The sequence below is a fragment of the Pristis pectinata genome, chromosome 27 (genome assembly GCF_009764475.1).
Source record: "Pristis pectinata isolate sPriPec2 chromosome 27, sPriPec2.1.pri, whole genome shotgun sequence".
Taxonomy (NCBI): Eukaryota; Metazoa; Chordata; class Chondrichthyes; order Rhinopristiformes; family Pristidae; genus Pristis; species Pristis pectinata.
The window spans coordinates 14,082,757-14,102,900 of record NC_067431.1 but is presented as its reverse complement, the minus strand read 5'-3'; the positions used below and the strand labels follow the sequence as shown (position 1 = coordinate 14,102,900).

Below are 20,144 nucleotides of genomic sequence, written 5' to 3'. Positions count from 1 at the left end.
AAGACAAAGCTGAACAATTTGCAAGCACATTCAGCCAGAAATGCCAAGCAAATGATCTAGCTCAGCTTCCTCCTGAGATCTCTACCATCACACAAACTAATTATTGCACAATTCAATTCACCCAGTGTGAAATCAAGAAATGACTGTGAGCATTGGATATGGAAAAGGCTATGGAACTAGACAACATCTCAGCTGTAGTAAAATGGGCCACAGATGCTGCTGATGTGCTGAATTCCTCCAGCAGTTTGTTTTTATCCCAGCTGTAGTACTTGAAGGCCTGTGTTCCAGAACTGGCTGCACCTCTGACCAAATTATTCCAGTGCAGTTACAACACTGACCTCTTCAGGCAATGTGGAAAATTGCCTTTGTGCCCTATTCACAAAAAGCAGGGCAAATGTAATCTTGGCTACTCAGTCTACCTTCAGATCATCAGTAAAGTGATGGAAGGTACCTTCAACTGTGTTGTGAAGTGGCATTTAGTTGCTCATAATCTATTTCCATTGCCCAGCTTGATATTTGCAGGGACCTTCAATTCTAGGCCCCATCATAACCATGGTCCAAACACAGGCAAAAGAGCTGAATTTCCAGAGGTGTGGTGAGGATGACATCAAGGCAGCACTTGATCAAGTGTAGCACCAAAAAAACCATGGTAAAGCTATGGTCTGTGGGCATAAAAGGGAAAACACTCCAAGACTGGAGTTATACTTGACATACAACAAGATGGTTGTGGTTAGAACATAGATAGAACATAGAACAATTACAGCACAATTCAGGCCCTTTGGCCCACAAAGCTGTGCCGAACATGTCCCTACCCTAGAAATTACTAGGCTTACCCATAGCCCTCTATTTTACTGAGCTCCATATACCTATCTAGCAGTCTCTTGAAAGACCCTATCGTATCAGCCTCCACCACCGTTTCCGGCAGCCCATTCCACGCACTCACCACTCTCTGAGTAAAAAACTTACCCCTGACATTTCCTCTATATCTACTCCCCAGCACCTTAAACCTATGTCCTCTTGTGGCCACCAATTCAGCCCTGGGGAAAAGCCTCTGACTATCTACCCTATCAATACCTCTCATCATCTTATACACCTCAGTCAGGTCCCCCCTCATCCTCCGTCTCTCCAAGGAGAAAAGGCTGAGTTCCCTCAACCTGCTTTCATAAGGCATGTTCCGCATTCCAGGCAGCATCCTTGTAAATCTCCTCTGCACCCTCTCTATGGCTTTCACATCTTTCCTGTAGTGAGGCGACCAGAACTGAGCACAATACTCCAAGTGGGGTCTGACCAGGGACCTATACAGCTGCAACAATACCTCACAGCTCCTAAATTCAATTCCCCTATTGATGAAGGACAATACAGCATATGCCTTCTTAACCACAGAGTCAACCTGCGCAGCCACTTTGAGCGTCCTATGGAGTCAGACCCCAAGATCCCTATGATCCTCCACACTGCCGAGAGTCCTACCATTAAGACTATGTTCCGCCAACATATTTGACCTACCAAAATGAACCACTTCACACTTATCTGAGTTGAACTGCATCTGCCACTTCTCAGCCCAACTCTGCATCCTATCTATGTCCCTCTGTAACCTCTGACAGCCCTCCAAACTATCCACAACACCCCCAACCTTCGTGTCATCCGCAAACTTACTAATCCACCCCTCCACTTCCTCATCCAGGTCGTTTATAAAAATCACAAAGAGTAAGGGTCCCAGTACAGATCCCTGAGGTACACCACTGGTCAGCGACCTCCACTCAGAATACGACCCTTCAACAACCACTCTTTGCCTTCTGTGGGCCAGCCAGTTCTGGATCCACACTGCAATGTCACCTTGGATCTCATGTCTCTTCACCTTCTCCATAAGCCTCGCATGGGGTACCTTATCAAACGCCTTGCTGAAATCCATATATACTACATCTACTACTCTCCCTTCATCGATGTGCTTAGTCACATCCTCAAAAAATACAATCAGGCTCGTAAGGCAGGACCTGCCCTTAACAAAGCCATGCTGACTATTCCTAATCATATTATACCTCTCCAAATGTTCATAAATCCTGCCTCTCAGGATCTTCTCCATCAGCTTACCAACCACTGAGGTAAGACTTACTGGTCTATAATTCCCTGGGCTATTCCTACTCCCCTTCTTGAATAAGGGAACAACATCCGCAACCCTCCAATCTTCTGGAACCTCTCCCGTCTCCATGGATGACGCAAAGATCATCGTCAGAGGCTCTGCAATCTCCGCCCTTGCCTCCCACAGCAACCTGGGGGACATCTCATCCGGTCCCGGTGACTTATCTAACTTGATGCTTTCCAAAAGTTTCAGCACCACCTCTTTTCTAATATCTACATGCTCAAGCTTTTCAGGCCACTGCAAGTCCCCACTACAATCCCCCAGATCTTTTCCCGTGGTGAATACTGACGTGAAGTATTCATTAAGTACCTCCGCTATTTCTTCTGGATCCATACACACTTTCCCACTGCTGCACTTGATAGGCCCTATCCTTTCGCATTTGATCCCCTTACTCTTTACATACTTGTAGAATGCCTTGGGGTTTTCCTTAATCCTGCCTGCCAAGGCCTTCTCATGTCCCCTTCTGGCTCTCTTAATCTCTTTTTTAAGTTCCTTCCTTTTAGCCTTGTACTCCTCCAGATCTCTAACATTACCTAGCTCTCTGTACCTTTTGGATGCTTTTTTCCTTTTGACTAGATTTATTATAGCCTCCATACACCACGGTTCCTGTATCCGATCATGGCTCCCCTGTCTCATCAGAACATGCCTGTGCAGATCTCCACACAAATATCCCCTGAATATTTGCCACATATCTTCCGTACTTTTCCCAGAGAACATCTGTTCCCAATTTAATCTTCCAATTTCCTGCCTGAGAACCTCATAATTCCCATTACTCCAAGTAAACACCTTGCTAGCCTGTCTGTTCCTATCCCTCTCCAGTGCTAACGTAAAGGAGATAGAATTATGATCACTATCACCAAAATGTTCACCCACTGAGAGATCTGACACCTGACCAGGTTCATTTCCCAATATCAAATCAAGCACAGCCTCTCTTCTTGTAGGTCTATCTACATACTGTGTCAAGAACCCTTCCTGAACACACCTAACAAACTCCACCCCATCTAAACCCCTCACTGTCTGGAGATGCCAGTCGATGTTTGGGAAATTAAAATCCCCCATCACAACAACTCTGTTATTCTTACACCTTTCTAGGATCTGCTTCCCTATCTGCTCCTCAATAACCCTGTCACTATTGGCCGGCCTTTAAAAACACCCAGCACCGTTAGCGACCCCTTCCTGTTCCTAACCTCCCCCCACAGAGACTCCGTAGACAATCCCTCCACAATGTCCACCTTTTCCGCAGCCGTGACACCGTCTCTGATCAACAGTGCCACTCCCCCACCTCTCTTGCCTCCCTCCCTGTCCTTCCTGAAACATCTAAAACCCAGCACTTGAATCAACCATTCCAATCCTGGAGCCATCCAAGTCTCCGTAATGGCCACCACATCATAGCTCCAAGTATTGATCCAAGCTCTAAGCTCATCCGCCTTGTTCACAACACTCCTTGCGTTAAAATAGACCCATCTCGAGCCTGTCTGAACACGTCCCTTCTCTATCACCTGCCTATGATACTTACTCCTAGCCTCCTCTATCTGAGAGCCAAACACCTCTTCCCCAGTCTCTCCAGTACGGATCCCACCCCCCCAACAATTTTAGTTTAAACTCTCCCCAGTAGCCTTAGCAAACCTCCCCGCCAGTATGTTGGTCCCCCTGGGATTCAAGTGCAACCCATGGTCTTTGAACAGGTCATACCTGCCCCAAAAGAGGCCCCAATGATCCAGAAAGTCGGAGGGTTACCTTTAGTTTTTCTTACCAGAGAGCGGAGAGTGCCGGAAATTAACGAGGAGCGATTTTTTTTTTCTTTCTAGCGTTCGGGATAGCGGCGAGTGACTGCGCAGGTGCGTGACGTCACTCGGCAGCGCACGGGCGATTTAAATAGCAGACCAACATATCTAGCGGGCAGCGTTGGAGCGGGCAGCTGAGTGAGAGGGAGCAGAGTGGGTTAGGCTTTGGCTCAACGGGCTTCGGCGAGAGCGGGAAAGAGGCGAGACTAATAGAGAGGGGGTAAGTTATTAGTTTATTTGTTGAACTCAGTGGTATTCAGCAAGATGCATCTAGGGTTGGTCTTATGTTTGGAGTGTCAGATGTGGGGACCCTGGGAGACTACCAGACTCCCCGATAACTACATCTGCGCAAAGTGCACCGAGATGCGGCTCCTCAAGGAACGGATTGAGAGTCTGGAGCTGCAGCTCGATGACCTTCGGTTGGTTAGGGAGAGTGAGCAGGAAATAGATAGAAATTATAAAGAGTTTGTAGACAGCACCTCTGTGGCGGTCCCCCTCAAAAACCGATATCTCATTTTAGAATCGGTTGGAGAGGATGACCAGATAGAGGAAGACCTCAGCAACCGGGACCTTGGCACCGTGCCTGGTACTGTGGTCCAGCAGAGGAAGCGAAATGCAGTGGTTATTGGGGATTGTATAGTAAGGGGTACGGATAGCAGATTCTGCGATAGTGACAATGAGTCTCGGATGGTGTGTTGCCTCCCTGGTGCCAGGGTACGGGATATCACAGACCGGGTCCAGAATATTCTGAGGGGAGAGGGTGAGCAGCCAGAAGTCTTGGTACATGTAAGTACCAATGACATAGGTAGAAAAAGAGAAGAGGTCCTGAAGGAGGAATACAAGGCATTGGGGAGAAGGTTGAGAAGTAGGACCTCAAGGGTAGTAATCTCAGGATTACTACCTGTGCCACGTGTCAATGATAGGAAGAATAGAAAGCTCTGGCAGATGAATGCGTGGCTGAGTGACTGGTGCAGGGGGCAGGGCTTCAGATATTTGGATAATTGGGACCTTTTTTGGGGGAGGCATGACCTATTCGCTAAGGATGGGTTGCACCTAAACTCCAGAGGTTCCAATATCTTGGCGGGAATGTTTGATTTAGTTGTAGGGGAGGGTTTAAACTGATCTGGCAGGGGAATGGAAACCAGGATGTTAGGTTACAAGATGCTAAGGTAAAGGAGGGAGTTTATAGAAACAAGTCCAATGAGGATGGCAAGAAGGACAGGCAGGTGAGAAGTCAGGATAATTTGCTGAATAATAGAAGTACAACAAGTCAGGATGTTAGGATACAGAATGTTAGGATAGGGGATGAGGTATATAGGAACATGTCTAAGGTAGTATGTAGTGAAGATGGTAAGAAGGATAGACAGGTGGAAAGCCAGGATAATCTGCTGAACAATAGAAGTACAACAAAATTAATAGCAGATACCGGACTAAACGTACTATATTTAAATGCACGTAGCATTAGGAATAAAGTAGATGACCTAGTGGCACAACTACAGGTTAATAAATACGACATTGTGGCAATCACCGAGTCATGGCTTTATGATGGATGTGATTGGGAACTGAATGTCCAGGGGTACACAGTGTATAGGAAGGATAGGCGGGTAGGCAGAGGGGGAGGTGTGGCCATGATGGTTAGTAGTGATATAAAATCGATAGAAAGGAAGGATATTGGGTCAGAGGAGGTGGAATCCTTGTGGGTGGAGCTAAGGAATAGCAAGGGTAAAAGGACAATAGTAGCAGTCATATATAGGCCCCCTAATAGCAGTCAGCAAGTGGACGATAAGTTGCAGTTTGAGATAGAAAAAGCATGCCAGAGTGACAATGTGAAGATGATTATGGGAGATTTTAACATGAAGGTGGACTGGGAAATCCAGAATGGCAGTAGTACTCAGGAGAGGGAGTTTGTGGAATGTCTAAGGGACGTTTTTCTAGAGCAACTTGTTGAAGAGCCCACCAGGGGATCGGCTGTTTTGGATTGGGTGCTGTGTAATGAACCGGAGGTGATTAGGGAACTAAAGGTAAAGGAACCACTGGGAACCAGTGATCACAATATGATTGAGTTCAGTTTCAAGTTTGAGAAGGAGAAACTGATAACTGGTGTATCGATATTTCAGTGGAACGAAGGAAATTACAATGGTATGAGAGAGGAGTTGGCCCTAATTGATTGGAAGAGTAAGCTGGCTGGAGGGACGGCAGAGGAGAAATGGAAGGAATTTTTACAGGAAATAAGGAAATTGCAGTTTAGATATATTCCAAGAAAAAAGAAGGTTTTGAATGGAAAAAAGGCACAAATGTGGATAACGAGAGAGGTGAAGGCTAAAATAAAAGCAAAAGGGGCGGTGTACAAAGAAGCAAAAATTAGTGGGAAAACAGAAGACTGGGAAGCTTTTAAAAGCCTGCAGAGAGAAACTAAGAAGGTCATTAGGAAAGAAAAGATGAATTATGAAAGGAAGTTGGCGGATAACATTCGAAAGGATACTAAGAGTTTTTTTAAATACATAAGGTGTAAAAGAGAGACACAGGTTGATATAGGACCAATTGATAACGGTGCAGGAGCTATTATAATGGATGATAGAGAGATGGCAGAGGAATTGAATGAATATTTTGCATCGGTCTTCACCGTGGAGGACATCAGCAATGTGCCGGTTAGTCAGGAGTCTCACGAAATGGAATTGAGTTCAGTTAAGGTTACTAGGGAGAAGGTGCTAGGAAAACTAAATGGACTAAAGACTGATAAGTCTCCCGGACTGGATGAGGTGCATCCCCTGGTTCTGAAGGAGGTGGCTTTAGAGATAGCGGAGGCATTGGCGATAATTTTCCAGAAATCGATAGATTCCGGCATGGTTCCGGAGGACTGGAGGGTCGCAAATGTAGTTCCGTTGTATAGGAAAGGTGGGAGGCAGCATAAAGGAAATTACAGACCTATTAGTCTGATGTCAGTGGTGGGAAAGTTATTGGAATCTATCCTCAAAGACGGGGTTACGGAATACCTAGAGGCGCAGGGCAGGATAGGTCCTAGCCAACATGGTTTTGTGAGGGGAAGATCCTGCCTGACCAACCTATTGGAGTTTTTTGAAGAAATCACAGGTAAGGTGGATAAGGGAGAGGCGGTTGATGTTGTGTATTTAGACTTTCAAAAGGCCTTTGATAAGGTGCCTCACGAGACTGATTAATAAGATGAGAGGTCATGGAATTACGGGTAGGATAACAGAATGGGTGGAGCATTGGCTGGTTGACAGGAAGCAAAGAGTGGAAATAAAAGGATCTCGTTCTGGTTGGTTACCGGTTACTAGTGGTGTGCCGCAGGGGTCGGTGTTGGGACCGCTCCTTTTTACCTTGTACATTAACGATTTGGATGATGGAATAAATGGTTTCGTGGCTAAGTTTGCGGATGACACCAAGATAGGGGGAGAGTAGGGAGTATTGAAGAGATAGGAAGGTTGCAGAGGGACCTAGACAGTTTAGGAGAATGGGCAAGGAAATGGTAGATGAGATTCAATGTAGGGAAATGTGCAGTTGTACACTTTGGAAACAGAAATAAGCGGGCAGATTATTATCTAGGAGGAAAGAAAATCCAAAGCACGGAAGTACAAAGGGACTTACTCGTGCAGGATACCTTAAAGGTTAACCACCAGGTCGGATTGGTGGTAAAGAAAGCGAATGCTATGTTGGCATTCATTTCGAGAGGTATAGTGTATAAAAGTAAGGAAGTGTTGATGAGGCTCTACGGGGCACTAGGGAGGCCTCATTTGGAATATTGTGCGCAGTTTTGGGCCCCACATCTTAGGAAGGATGTGTTGACGTTGGAGAGGGTTCAGAGGAGATTTACGAGGATGATTCCAGGAATGAAAGGGCTTACGTATGAGGAGCGTTTGTCGGCTCTTGGACTGTACTCACTGGAGTACAGAAGAATGAGAGGGGACCTCATAGCGAGATTTAAAATATTGATAGGAAAGGACAGAGTAAATGTGGCTAGGCTGTTTCCCTTGGTGGGTGAGTCCAGGACCAGAGGGCACAATCTTAGAATTAGAGGGTACAGTTTCAAAACAGAGATGAGGAAAAATTTCTTTAGCCAGAGGGTGGTGAATTTGTGGAACTCCTTGCCACGTACAGCTGTGGAGGCCAGATCAGTGGGGGCGTTCAAGGAGGAGATAGATAGATATCTAAATAGTCAGGATATCAAGGGATATGGGGATAAGACCGGTAATTGGGATTAGAATAGTTTTTTTTCTTCTTCTTCCCCCATTCCCCATTTCTCATTTCTATTTCCCTTTCCTTGGAGCAGACTCGATGGGCTGAATGGCCTGCTTCTGCTCCCTTGTCTTGTGATCTTGTGAAAACTGAATCCCTACTCCTTACTCCAATCCCTCAACCACGCATTTAACCTCCTCCTCATTCTGTTCCAAAACCCACTGTCACTTAACACAGGCAGTAATCCGGAAATTACTACCTTTGAGGTCCTGCTTCTCAACTTCCTTCCTAATTCTCTATAGTCTCTTTTCAGGACCTCATTCCTTTCCCTACCTATGTCGTTGGTACCAATATGTACCACGACCTCTGGTTGTTCTCCCCCTTCAGGATATCTTGGATGTGATCAGAAACGTCCCAGACCCTGGCACCTGGGAGGCAAACTACCTTCCGAGTTTCTTTCCTGCATCCACAGAATCGCTTGTCTGCCCACCTAACTATAGAGTCCCCTAGCACTAGTGCCCTCCTCACTCCTTCCCTACCCATCTGAGCCACAGGGCCGGGCTCTGTGCCAGAGACACTGCCACTGTTTCTTCCCCCAGGTAGGCTGTCTCCCCCAACAGTACTCAAACAGGAGTACTTATTGTCAAGGGGTACAGCCACAGGGGTACTCTCTAATACCTGACTCTTCCCCTTTCCCTTCCCCTTCCCCCTCCTGACTGTGACCCAATTGCCTGATTCCGATGGTCCCGGCGTGACCACCTGCCTATAACTCCTCTCTATCACCTCCTCACTCTCCCTGACCAGACGAAGGTCATCGAGCTGCATCTCCAGTTCCCTAACACGGTCCCTCAGGAGCTGCAGCTCGACACACCGGGCGCGGATGTAGCCTTCCCGGAGGTAGGGAGACTCCAGGAACTCCCACGTCTGACACCAAGTACAGGAAACGCACTTATACTCCTTCCTTAACGCAAGTCACCTACCTTTCCTCGTCCCTTTATGCCGAAGCCCCTTGAGCCAAAGCCTAGAACACTCTGCTCCCTCTCACTCCGCTGCTCGGTCTGACGCTGCCTGCTGGATATGGTGGTTGGCTTTTTAAACTGCCTGCGCCGCGCCTGTGCCTGAGCAGTCCAGCCCCCACCCTACCACTTAAAACTTTTACAACCTTTGTTGGAGGTCAGTCAACCCAGCTCCAGGATATCACTGCAGGAGATCCTCAGAGCAGTGTCCTAGGCCCAATCATCTTCAGCTACTTCATTGATGACCTGTTTGCCATCATGAGGTCAGATATAGGGATGTCTGCTGATTGCACAATGTTGATGTCTGCTTGCAACTCCTCAGCAAATGAAACAGTCCATGCCTACATCTAGGCAATGCTCAGGCATTGGGTTAATGTGGCAAGTGACATTCATGCAATAAAGGGACCATCTGCAAAAAGAGAATGTCTGACCACTTACCATTGTCATTCAATGGCATTACCATTGACAAGCCCTGCATCATCAACAGCCAGAGACTCAACTGGACCAGCATAAATACTGTGGCTTCATGAGCAGTTTAGAGGCTGGGTATCCTGTGGTAAATAACTAATCTCCTGACACTTCATCTTTCTGGCAAATTCAAGGCATAAATCAGGGGTGTGATGGAACACTCTCCACTCGCCTAAATGAACATAGCCCTAACAACACTCAAGAAGCTCAACACCATCCTGGACAAAGCAGCCTGCTTGATTGGTGCCACACCGCCACCCTAAACATTCATTCCTTTCACCACCAGCACACAGTGGTAGCAAAGTGCACCATCTATAAAATTTACTGTGGTTAATCCCCTAGCCAACTCTAACAGCACCTTCCAGATTCAAGGATCCATGCTCCATATAGCCAAGACAGACTAGAGGTTCAGGTACGTGGGAGTTCCACCACCACTTGCATGTTCACCTTCAAGCTGCAAACCATCTGAACTTGGAAATATGTTACCATTCCTTAATTGCTCAATATACAGTCTGGAACTCTCCCTGGCACCATTGTTTCTTCACCAGCTGTTGAGGATGTAACTCACCGTTACCTTCTTGAAGACATTTAGGAATGGGGAATAAATGCTGGCCTTGCCAGTAATACCAGGTCCAAAAAATGCCTGATTAAAACCAGTTCTTTGCCATGGATTGAGTTGATTTGTTCACCACCCACGTCATTGGCACCGTTTCGGTGATAGGGTCTCTGATACTGTTGTCCATTTTCAAGTTCAAAATGGATAGTTGTGATTTGGATTTCTCTTCTGTTATGAATTATGTTGGAATCTCCCTTGCTTTTATATGGTTTCACTTACTAATCTTTTGCCTTGTTGAACATTGGAATGAACATTTTGGTAAATGGACACCTTTGTACAGTATTTCTGTGCAGCTGATATATGTACAGTTGAATGCATGTTCATGTAGTTGAAAGCTGCTTTTTAGTTTAAAAACAAAGATGCAAAGACATTCACTTCACGCAAAGTAGATAAATGCAGGCATTAATCATAGGTGTTCATTTGGTTAGAGTTTTCTACATAAAAGGTTTGTGTATATTAACAGACATTATTCAGTGGAGCTGAATCCAGTAATTTTAATATTGTTTGTTTCCGTTTGTTCTGGAAAGAACATCACTGAACTCGGAACAATTAGAGGATTGACAAGCTGCAAGGTCACACTTTTACATTATGGATTTCCATAATGAACCAATAGTAAGTTTGACAACAAAGTAATGAATAAAGCTATTTTTAAGTACTATTCAGACAGTGTGTACTTTATACAACATGTACAGCACAGTCGAGCCAAGGCAAACATGTTTCAGCTGTGAAGTGTGAAACAGTACAGTGCTTCATTAGTTGTGAAGAATTATTTCCAAGTAGCATAAAACTTGCCTTCTCCAACTTTCTTTTATGTTGTTTATTTTTGTGCAGAAAAGCAGTGTTAGAAATGGAATATTTGCATATTGGCACCAATCTCAATGCTCTTTAGTTACAGGTCAGACGTAGCAGGTCAGGTCACATAGATGCAAACTATCTGGCATAGGAATAGATGGTAACCTCACCAAGGCATTAACATCCCCAGTCCATTTTATCTGTACACAACCCTCTTTTGAATTGTATTATCAATTGTGAATTGTACTGCAGTACTTTTTAATTGTACCAACAATTTTTAGTTCTGTAAAGTGCATCTGCTTAGAATCCAGGTTTAGAGTACCTAAATACATCTTTTCAGGCACACCAGTATAATTTTAAGACTTTAAACTTCTCCAAAGAAAGTGGGGAAATGTCAATAGAATGTTCCACTGAATCACTGTGGACCACTTACTGATTCATCTTGATAAAAGCCTAAATTAAATTTGAGGAGTTGTGGAGGAGAGTGCCACCTATCAGAAAATGGCTTCAAAGTAGAAAAATATATTGAGAAAACAAATAAAGTGAGTTCATTTACACACATTTGTAATATAACACTAAAAGGGTTAATTTTGATTTTGTCATGTTACGTTTTGCTTAGAGTGACACTAACAGGTTAGGTTCCAGCGTGGTTCAGTAATTTACATGATCAAACCTGTTCCAATGTCCTGAGTCAGAAGACTTGGGGAGAATGAATGGGATAGAAAGCATGTTAGTGGAAAACATACATAATTTGTAACTATCCACTCCATATCTTTTGTACATGAAGTTACACCTGGAGCTACAGTCTTTGGATTACAGGCTTACAAACTTGGTCTGGATGTAATATGACTTGAATGTAAATAAATGGATGTAGTTTGGTGTTTTGGAGAAACAGACCATTTGGGCTTACCGATCTTTCTGCTCCACTTGAGCCTCCCTCTCATCTAACTCATCACTATTGTCCTTTGTTGCCTTCTTTCTCATGTGCTTATGTAATTTCCTCTTAAATGCATGAGAAATTCACAATATTCATTCAATATACAAATTCACACATATTTTTGTATCATCATTGTTTTGTCCAAATCATTTCACCACCTTCTATGACATAATACAGGGGTAAAATTTATCAAATTAAGTTTGGAAAGCAGTTAAACTAATGTTGTTATTAAACCAATGGACCAGCACAGACAGTCCCTCAAGATTGAGGATAACTTGCTTCCATTCCAGTTCTGAGGAGTGGGAGATGGCTTTGTTTGAATTCTTTTAATATGGGGTGGCTGTTGCACAGGAACTGCCCAATGTCTTGTCACATCTAACTTGCATTCAAAGTTTCCTTGACTTTTTGCCTGAACTCTATTGTGAAACACTAAAATTCCATCATTGGTGGTTTAGTATATATTTTTTCGTATGTTCAGCTCTTTACAATGTAAAGTGAATGAGGCATATTTGTTATTCCTCAACCTTTTCACCAGATCCAGAAAATGTTAAGCAATGAAACATTTTAATGGCATTAACAGAGTGCCAGTTTATGCGTGAATCACATCTTTTTACTTTTGGCCTACTGATCAACCCACAGCTGTGGAACATTACAATGTGCATAAAGTGCCAACAAGCTGGCGGAGAACTCACTGTTGTAATCTTAGGGCAGCAAAAGGGCACATAAATTACATGCAAAAGACAAAGGCATTTCCATGTGCCCAGGCTTCAGTTCATTACAGATCACTTGTTATTTGTGAGAGCTGTTGGCAGGTTTCTTAGATGCTAACTAGTTGATGAGTTCCCTATACTACTCAAACTAAATTTTTTATTCTTCTAACAGTGATTGGAACTTTAAAAAATGATAATAGGTAGCACTGTTTGTTCCGATCTGGAGCTTACTCCTGTCAATACAAACAGAGAGAAATCTGTCAGGAGGCCAACATTCAGTTATAAGGTATGCTTTCAGTCATTTTGACAGTAGTATCAAAATATCTGGTGTACATACTTCTGTTTGAATCTCATTGTTATTTCAGTATAATTTATTTTACGCTTTGCAAGTGAGTTCTTCACATGTCAATGCAAATTCAGTTCTTTTATTTATAGTATTGAAAGGTTTATAACTTTGAGGAAGGATGCATGGTATTCTTTAATTTTGGATCAATGACAATGTTATTCATACTGTTATTGCAACATGACTGTAAATTGATTTACCATTTTGACAATATACTGGCAGATGCCTCTCGCTCAGAAACACAATATCAACTGTTTTGCCTGTCTGTGGTCATATTAAGTTTAAAACCAGCAGTTCTCCTCAAAATATGCTATGCTCCAAAATTTTCTATTTTAAGCTCCTCACTTTGACCTTGAATGCAAATTGTGCTTCATTTGTGCCAATAGTGTGTGCTGGCCATCAGTGCCAGACTTCAGATTAATTAGAATGAAGAAATCTATGATTTCCCAACTTTTGCCTGGAAAATTTACACCTCCTCATCTTTCTCTGGTGGTCCATCTGTCCCTCTCTGTAAGGGGTAACTCGGATCAAGAACAAGCCATATGAGGATCTCAACAATAAGTATTCCATAGTTTGCTGACATAAGATTGTGTTTATTCCTGCACAATCATTTCTTTATACTTAAATAATTCACATTTTTATTATTCTCTATTAGTAAATAAAAGAAAACCCTCAATTTCACAACAGTTTGGATACATATATGTATTTCCACTTGTTTTTTGAAAAGTAAAACTCCTTGAGCTACTTTGTGATATCTTTCATTGTCTCCCTCCCCAATCCTTGCTCCTTCCCACTCATAGATATTCCCCCACCTCACAGCAATAGCTAACACTGAATTGTTACAATGTTACCCTGTCTCTACCATAGCCACAGCTGACATCCTCTTTTACATATAAATATTGAGGAAAGAGACTAAGTCCAGTTTCGCTGTAGTAACTCCACTTCTTAAACTTGCCACCACATGCAGCATTCTTGGAAAACAAATCTTAGATTTGCGTGAGTACTTTTCTGATGTATTTGTAAAGAAAAAGTTACGTATTAGAACTAGCATTTGAATCGTTGCTTGTGATGGGAAACCAGAGCATCGACAAAATTTTTCATATCGAAACAATTGTTTTGAAGTGGCTCCTGAAGCACAATCTATTGAGATTTCATTCGTGTAGCAGGATTTTTACTTGCCTTCCCTGTGGGGTGATCAAATTGCATTTGTGGAAATTTACTTGAGCTGCCTAGATATTGTATGGAGTTTCTAAATAAAAATCCATATGAATTCATTGTATATAAGTTTAGTAAAAAAACCCTATATCAAATTGATTAAATTCTTAAATTTTATTTTATTTTGCTTGGCAATGTAGCTCAATATTGTCTTACACTGAGAAATCATTTTGAATTTTTCATGGAATGCCTTATAATGCCTGGATAAGTAATGTAATGTATGCAATGGAAAGTTTTTCTTTTGCAACATTGCTTAATTTGTAGTTGTGCCAGTGCGGTTGCTGGAAGAAGTGCAGGATGAGACAAAGTTCACTTTTTTTTAGTTTGCCTAAAGATTGAGTTCATTCAATCAGATGTTGAACTGTACAGACCAGATTTGAAGTTTGTTGCTTGATACATGATAATTTTGTTGATATAAGTAGCAATAAGAAGACTACAAAAGGCATTTTGAAAAACAAAAATAAGGCAGGAATTCCTATTTTTGATCATTACCTAGTGACCTCTGTGGGGATATTGGGAAATGACTGGATTGATTTGGCTGTGATGCCATACTTAATTATAATTTTGGGAAATGGTGTTCCTGCTGCCAAATCTCCTTTGATTTGGTCAAGATTCAGTCAGAAATGATGTTTTAGGGTGAGAGATGTTTAGGGAGGAGTATTCTTGTCAAAAATAATCTTCAAGAACGCAAGGAAGGGGGGACAATTGGTGAGGTATAGAGTGTTCCATTGCAGATAATGAGACGTTCTTACATAAGCTGTGTCAAGTGACAGAATGCGTTAGTTCTGTGCAATATACCTGTCTTTTGTTCATTTCCAATGTAAAATTCTGTATTATAGTGGCAAAAATGTTTCTGAGCAATTGCTTGGATAGCCCACTGGTACAGGATCATTTTTACCACTATGATAAACGGATACTTATAGATAATACAGGGATATTGCTTAGAATCTGTTTGTAATGTAGATATATTGCTCAATGTCAAATATCACAATATTACATACAACAACTATTGATAGATTCCAGAGGAAGTGTATATACTGTAGATTTAAAGAACAATACAGCGCAATACAGGCCCTTTGGCCCACCATTACAGAATGGTGTAACCATTTACAGAAGGTTTATTTATTTCTTCCTTTTGATGGTTTAAAAAATGTAGTTAACCAAAATTACCCAAAGGAGGCTTTTCACCATTACATAAAAACAACATTCTTTGTGGTTAATAATGCATATCAGAGACAGTAATTTTTTACTCAGTATTACAAAGATTATTCAGCGAGACTGAATAAAATACTTACATAAGCGGAATGTTGTATGTTAAGAATGTGCATGAGGAAATGAAAATTTACTTTTTTGGGGAAAAAACAAAGGTCAGGAATGTGTTAATCCCCTGTGAGGCAGAACGGAAGGAATTATAAACTGATTAACAACTGAAAAGAAGTGTTGGCACAAGATCTTCAAGTGGCTAAACTGTTGCAGCTCTGATAATTTCTTACCAGATTCTCCCTTTTCTCATCAGCACTGCCAGTAATTCTGCTCGGAGCACCCCAGCCTGCTCACCCATCCTGAGGAAGCGATCAAGATCCCCAACACCTCAGAATCTAGAGGGTGAGAACATGGTGGAAAAGGGCTCAGACCATTCCTCAGACAAATCACCTTCCACCCCCGAACAGGGTATCCAGCGAAACTATTCTTCCCAATCTGGTCGAAGCAGCAAGAACTCCAAGGTGAGCTGAATTTAATGGTCATGTAAAAGAAGTTGGTTGGGAATGGTGATCACACCTATAAAATGATTCTTTACCCTTCAGTTTTGTAGGCCCATTATTTAGCAACAAAGAAGTCTGCTGAAAGTTTTTTTTAATAATCATTCTGAGGAAACAGAATACCTACATTATAAGGACTGGAATAAAAGTAGTCAGGTGTATTTTAAATCATTATTATTTTAAAATGTTATTTAATATTTTTAACAATTTTACTACAGCTCTGAATAGTAATCATTATTTTGTTCACAGATGTTTCTTTTGGGTGCTGTACTTGTGTTCTTGTGAAAACTAATTCATTTTGCTAATTTTGTCCGCAATAAGTTGTTATGTTGCTAACTGATAACTTACAGTGATCTTTTGATTATGGAGTTTGCTTTCTTTGCCTCACTAAATTCCAGACTTTGGGGATGTAAGCTTGTCTAGTAACTCATTTCATTTGGACATATAAAACTGTTTAAAAGTTGGCTGGACCACTGGAATTGGGACGTCTCAGGCTGATCTCAGATTTCTGGCAGTATTTGGGTTATATGTTCCTTCAGAACCACTAGATTAGGAGGGGGAAGGTCAGCCTATACACTCATGCCAGTCTACAATCTGATTCATACAAGAAAGTTCACATATGTGAATATCAAGTGAGAGGGGATTGAGTTTAGTTGTGTCACATTTCATAGCTAAGTTGCCTTTTGACCTTCACTGCTTTGCTGACATATAATTAAGTAGGTTTTCTGTTGTACCGTACCTGAAGACAATTTCATTTGCCTTTTTTAATTTTATTAAACTTGCTTTAATTTTTCGTTAAGCTAAAATGTTTTTGAAACACTGTAGGTTATGACTTTGCTGACTGAAATTTTTCCTTTAATATTTTGTGTATGGAGTTAACACCTTACAATGTGGAAGGCTACACCAAGGAGCAACCACTGAATAAAATCCACAAGTTTCTACTGGAAGAACTGCAAAATGCATTTTAACCAATGTTATTGGCAAGCACTATTGGCACCCCACCAACACAAAATCAGCCAAAATAACCTGTGCATGTTGCATTCTTGAAATTCTCAAAGCAGAATATAATGCCCATGTTTTGTGATATTGTATAGTCTGTGCATGTGACTGCTCTGTACTCTCCACTTATTCCAGCTGTTTAGTACTGAACCAGACTGATTTAAACCAGAGTTAGTTTAGGGTGATGTGAAAGGTGTGAGTCACCACTGGGTTACATCTGGATTCAGGGAGAGTTCCTGATTGGGCCAAAGAGGCTTCTGCCTAGTCCAAATGTTGGAAAATTTGCCCTGAACCTGCTGCTGCCTGAGCCAAATGCTAGAGAGTAGATGGTGAATCAAATGGAATCCTGGTTAGACCTAAGAAGTCTGACTTGGGAAACTCTAGAATAGGGAGACTATGCACCTCCCCATCACTCTTGTGTACTTGTCTCTCTTTCCACTTTCTCTATCACACCCTTCATCTCTCTAAAAACTTTCTCTCTATTTTTTCTCACTCCCCTTTCCCTCCTTCACCCATCCCTTTCTTTCTCCTGTCCCCTTCTTCTCTCCTTTTCTTTTTCCCCGCCCTCTCTCCATGTTTCTTTCCCTCTTCAACTCACTCCTCTCCTCTCTCCCTTCCCCATTTTCTGCTTGCCCTTTCTTTCTCTGTCTCCCTTCGCACCCTACCTCTTTGTGCTCCTCTCTCTCTCTTGCTCCCATGTTCCCTTCATCTCTCCCTCTTAAAACCCTCACCCTTTCACCCTCCTCAAACCCCTCATTCTTTCACAAATCCCCTTATTATTTCTCTTTTTCCCCTTTATGCTCTCTCCCCATCCCTCGCTCTCCTTGTCTCTTGCTTCCTCTCGCCCTCCGTTCTCCCATCAACACCCTCTCCATTCACCCTCACTCTCCCTCATCCTATCCCTAACCTTCTCTCCCTCTTTCTCTTCCCCTTCCTTCCCTTACCTCTTTCACATTTTAGTGCTCTCTCTCCTCTTCCCACTCACACCCTGGCAACCCCAGCAGATTCCATGGCACAATGGCACAAAGTGCCAAAGTCAAGCCTTCATTACCTGCAGTTCTTACTACTGGATGTTTGCTTTTCCTTGTGTTGTAGGTAAGTAATTGAGTTAATAGAGTGGGAGGTATTCTGAGGCAGGACGGTGAGGGTTTTTTTTAGGGCTGGAGGGTTCTTCAACAGTAGTTGAGGGTGAGTAGGAGTCCATTGGGAAAATTGGCATAACATGGAGCAATGGTGAAGAAGGGTTGTTCAGTTCAGCAGTCAGTGAATCAGTTAGTCAGGAGTACAAGTCAGTGAGGGGTTTGGGGCAAAAGTTGTGGGTTATGAGGAGTGGTAATTTAACACCAATTTTTTCAAAAAAGTGTTTGAAAACCAATGCAATTTTTGTCCAATGTCACAAATAATGTATTAAAAGTAATGTGTTAATTGCATGTATTAACATGCATAAATTCACAGCACTAGTTTCTATCCAGACGTTTCTTCACATTTCTACACTGAATGCCATTAATCTGTTGGCCCAAGAGTGCTGTCAGCTCAAGCTGCTAGTGCTTGTCACCCAATAAAAGTCGGATTAACCTGCGCTGTGGTTCCCCATCAGAAACTTGTGGTTCAGACCCAGTTCAATCACGTGGTATGAGGCCCTATGTATTGTCAGGGCTTTCCATGAAGAGGTAGGTTCTTGTGGTGGGGCCAGAGTCGTCTGGGTCATAATGCAGTTGAAAATATCTTGAAGGGTGCCTGGCTTAGCTGCCTGTCAAAGATGTTAACATTTCTGAAAGTTTCTCACATTCATAAATACACATTAAAAACAAATTTAAATTATTTTTTAAAAAATGTATATACTTCAAAAACTTTAAACAAATCGGAAAAAACAGATAGACACCTAAAATGTGCAAGCAATTTAAAATCAAAACAGTTGTTCTTTTTCATTCATATCAATGGAGCAGCATTGACCCACATATTTCTTTAATTTAAGGACTTCCACATTTGCATAACAATTCCAAGGTTTCCCACTTTTATGGGACAAGTGGCAATCATGTGGCTAGGTGGCTGAATTTTCCTGCAGTTTCTGGGTTATTGAGGCCTTTTAGCTCTGATATCCTTTGAAGTTACCCATTAGCATTATTTCCTATTGTTGTCACATTGAAAAGTTGCACTTTTCACACAGAATTCCAAATGTTGGTCTAGATATTGAATACATGAGAAAACATTGTTAAAATATTGTAGCATGCTCCATTTATGGAGGTACCGTTTCCATTGTGAAATTCAGTTGCTGGCATTTACAAATCGCAGTATTCTGTTTGAAATGCCAAACACTGCCTTGTATTGTAAATAACACTATAAAGCAGTGCTATCATTCCAATATCCAGTAACCAAACTGCTTGGGTTACAGTTCTTAAAGGGGCTAGCCGAACGTTACCAAATGCATACTACAACAAGTGGTGTGTGTGTTGACCATGCAAAGAGAATACTGATGCCAGGAATTGTACCCTGGGGTTTTTAGAGAGAAATGTGCAAGTTGTGGTAGAAGTAATGAAGAGAAAGGAATCTACTTTTTGTAAGGAGAAAATCATCCAGGCTCCCATGTATGGTCTTGCAGATACTGTACAATGGCGGGTAATTAGGTGAAGTCAAGAGGGTGAGGTGTGTGCCTTCAAAAGTCAGTAGAAGTTGTCAGTGATCCTTTAAATAGTGATGTTACAGAGTAAACATAGCAAGTAAAATATGAATGACAATCACTAAAACCTGATGACAGACCAACATGTTCCTATATCTCCTGTTTGGAATGTAAAGCAGTTGCAAAACAGATAGTGATGTCATAAACCTGTGATATGTTATCAGCATGAGAGCTAACCATGGTGGGAACTTCCATTGTGACCACAATTTTGTCACTTAATGACCCAAATATCATTGTACTGAGAAAAAGTGCTTGATAGAATCCAATATCTCAGTGTTAGTTTTTAACTTGAAAAATCACCTTTATGGATGTTAATTTAAAAGTAATATATCACAGGTGCTGCAAATCTCAAAAACAGAATATACTGGAAATACTTTAGTCAGGCAAAAAGAAACTGAATTTGTATTTCAGGTCAATGGCCATTCAATTTGTACTGGGATGGAATAGGGAGGATGGAGTAATGATACGGTAAATGGCAGGGACCTCAGGAATGTTG

The 20,144-nt window shown here is 42.1% G+C and overlaps 1 protein-coding gene across 9 annotated transcripts in view; it reads left to right on the top strand.

Moving 5' to 3' along the window:
- The window catches only part of LOC127583617 (protein Aster-B-like), a 305,877-nt gene that overhangs the window by 176,737 nt on the left and 108,996 nt on the right, over positions 1 to 20,144 (top strand). For all 9 annotated transcript variants that reach the window (XM_052039774.1, XM_052039773.1, XM_052039772.1 and 6 more), the window contains one exon: positions 15,729 to 15,936. In XM_052039774.1, the coding sequence (XP_051895734.1) occupies positions 15,826 to 15,936 (111 nt within the window). In that variant the 5' untranslated portion in view covers positions 15,729 to 15,825. The remainder of the gene's footprint in view (positions 1 to 15,728; positions 15,937 to 20,144) is intronic.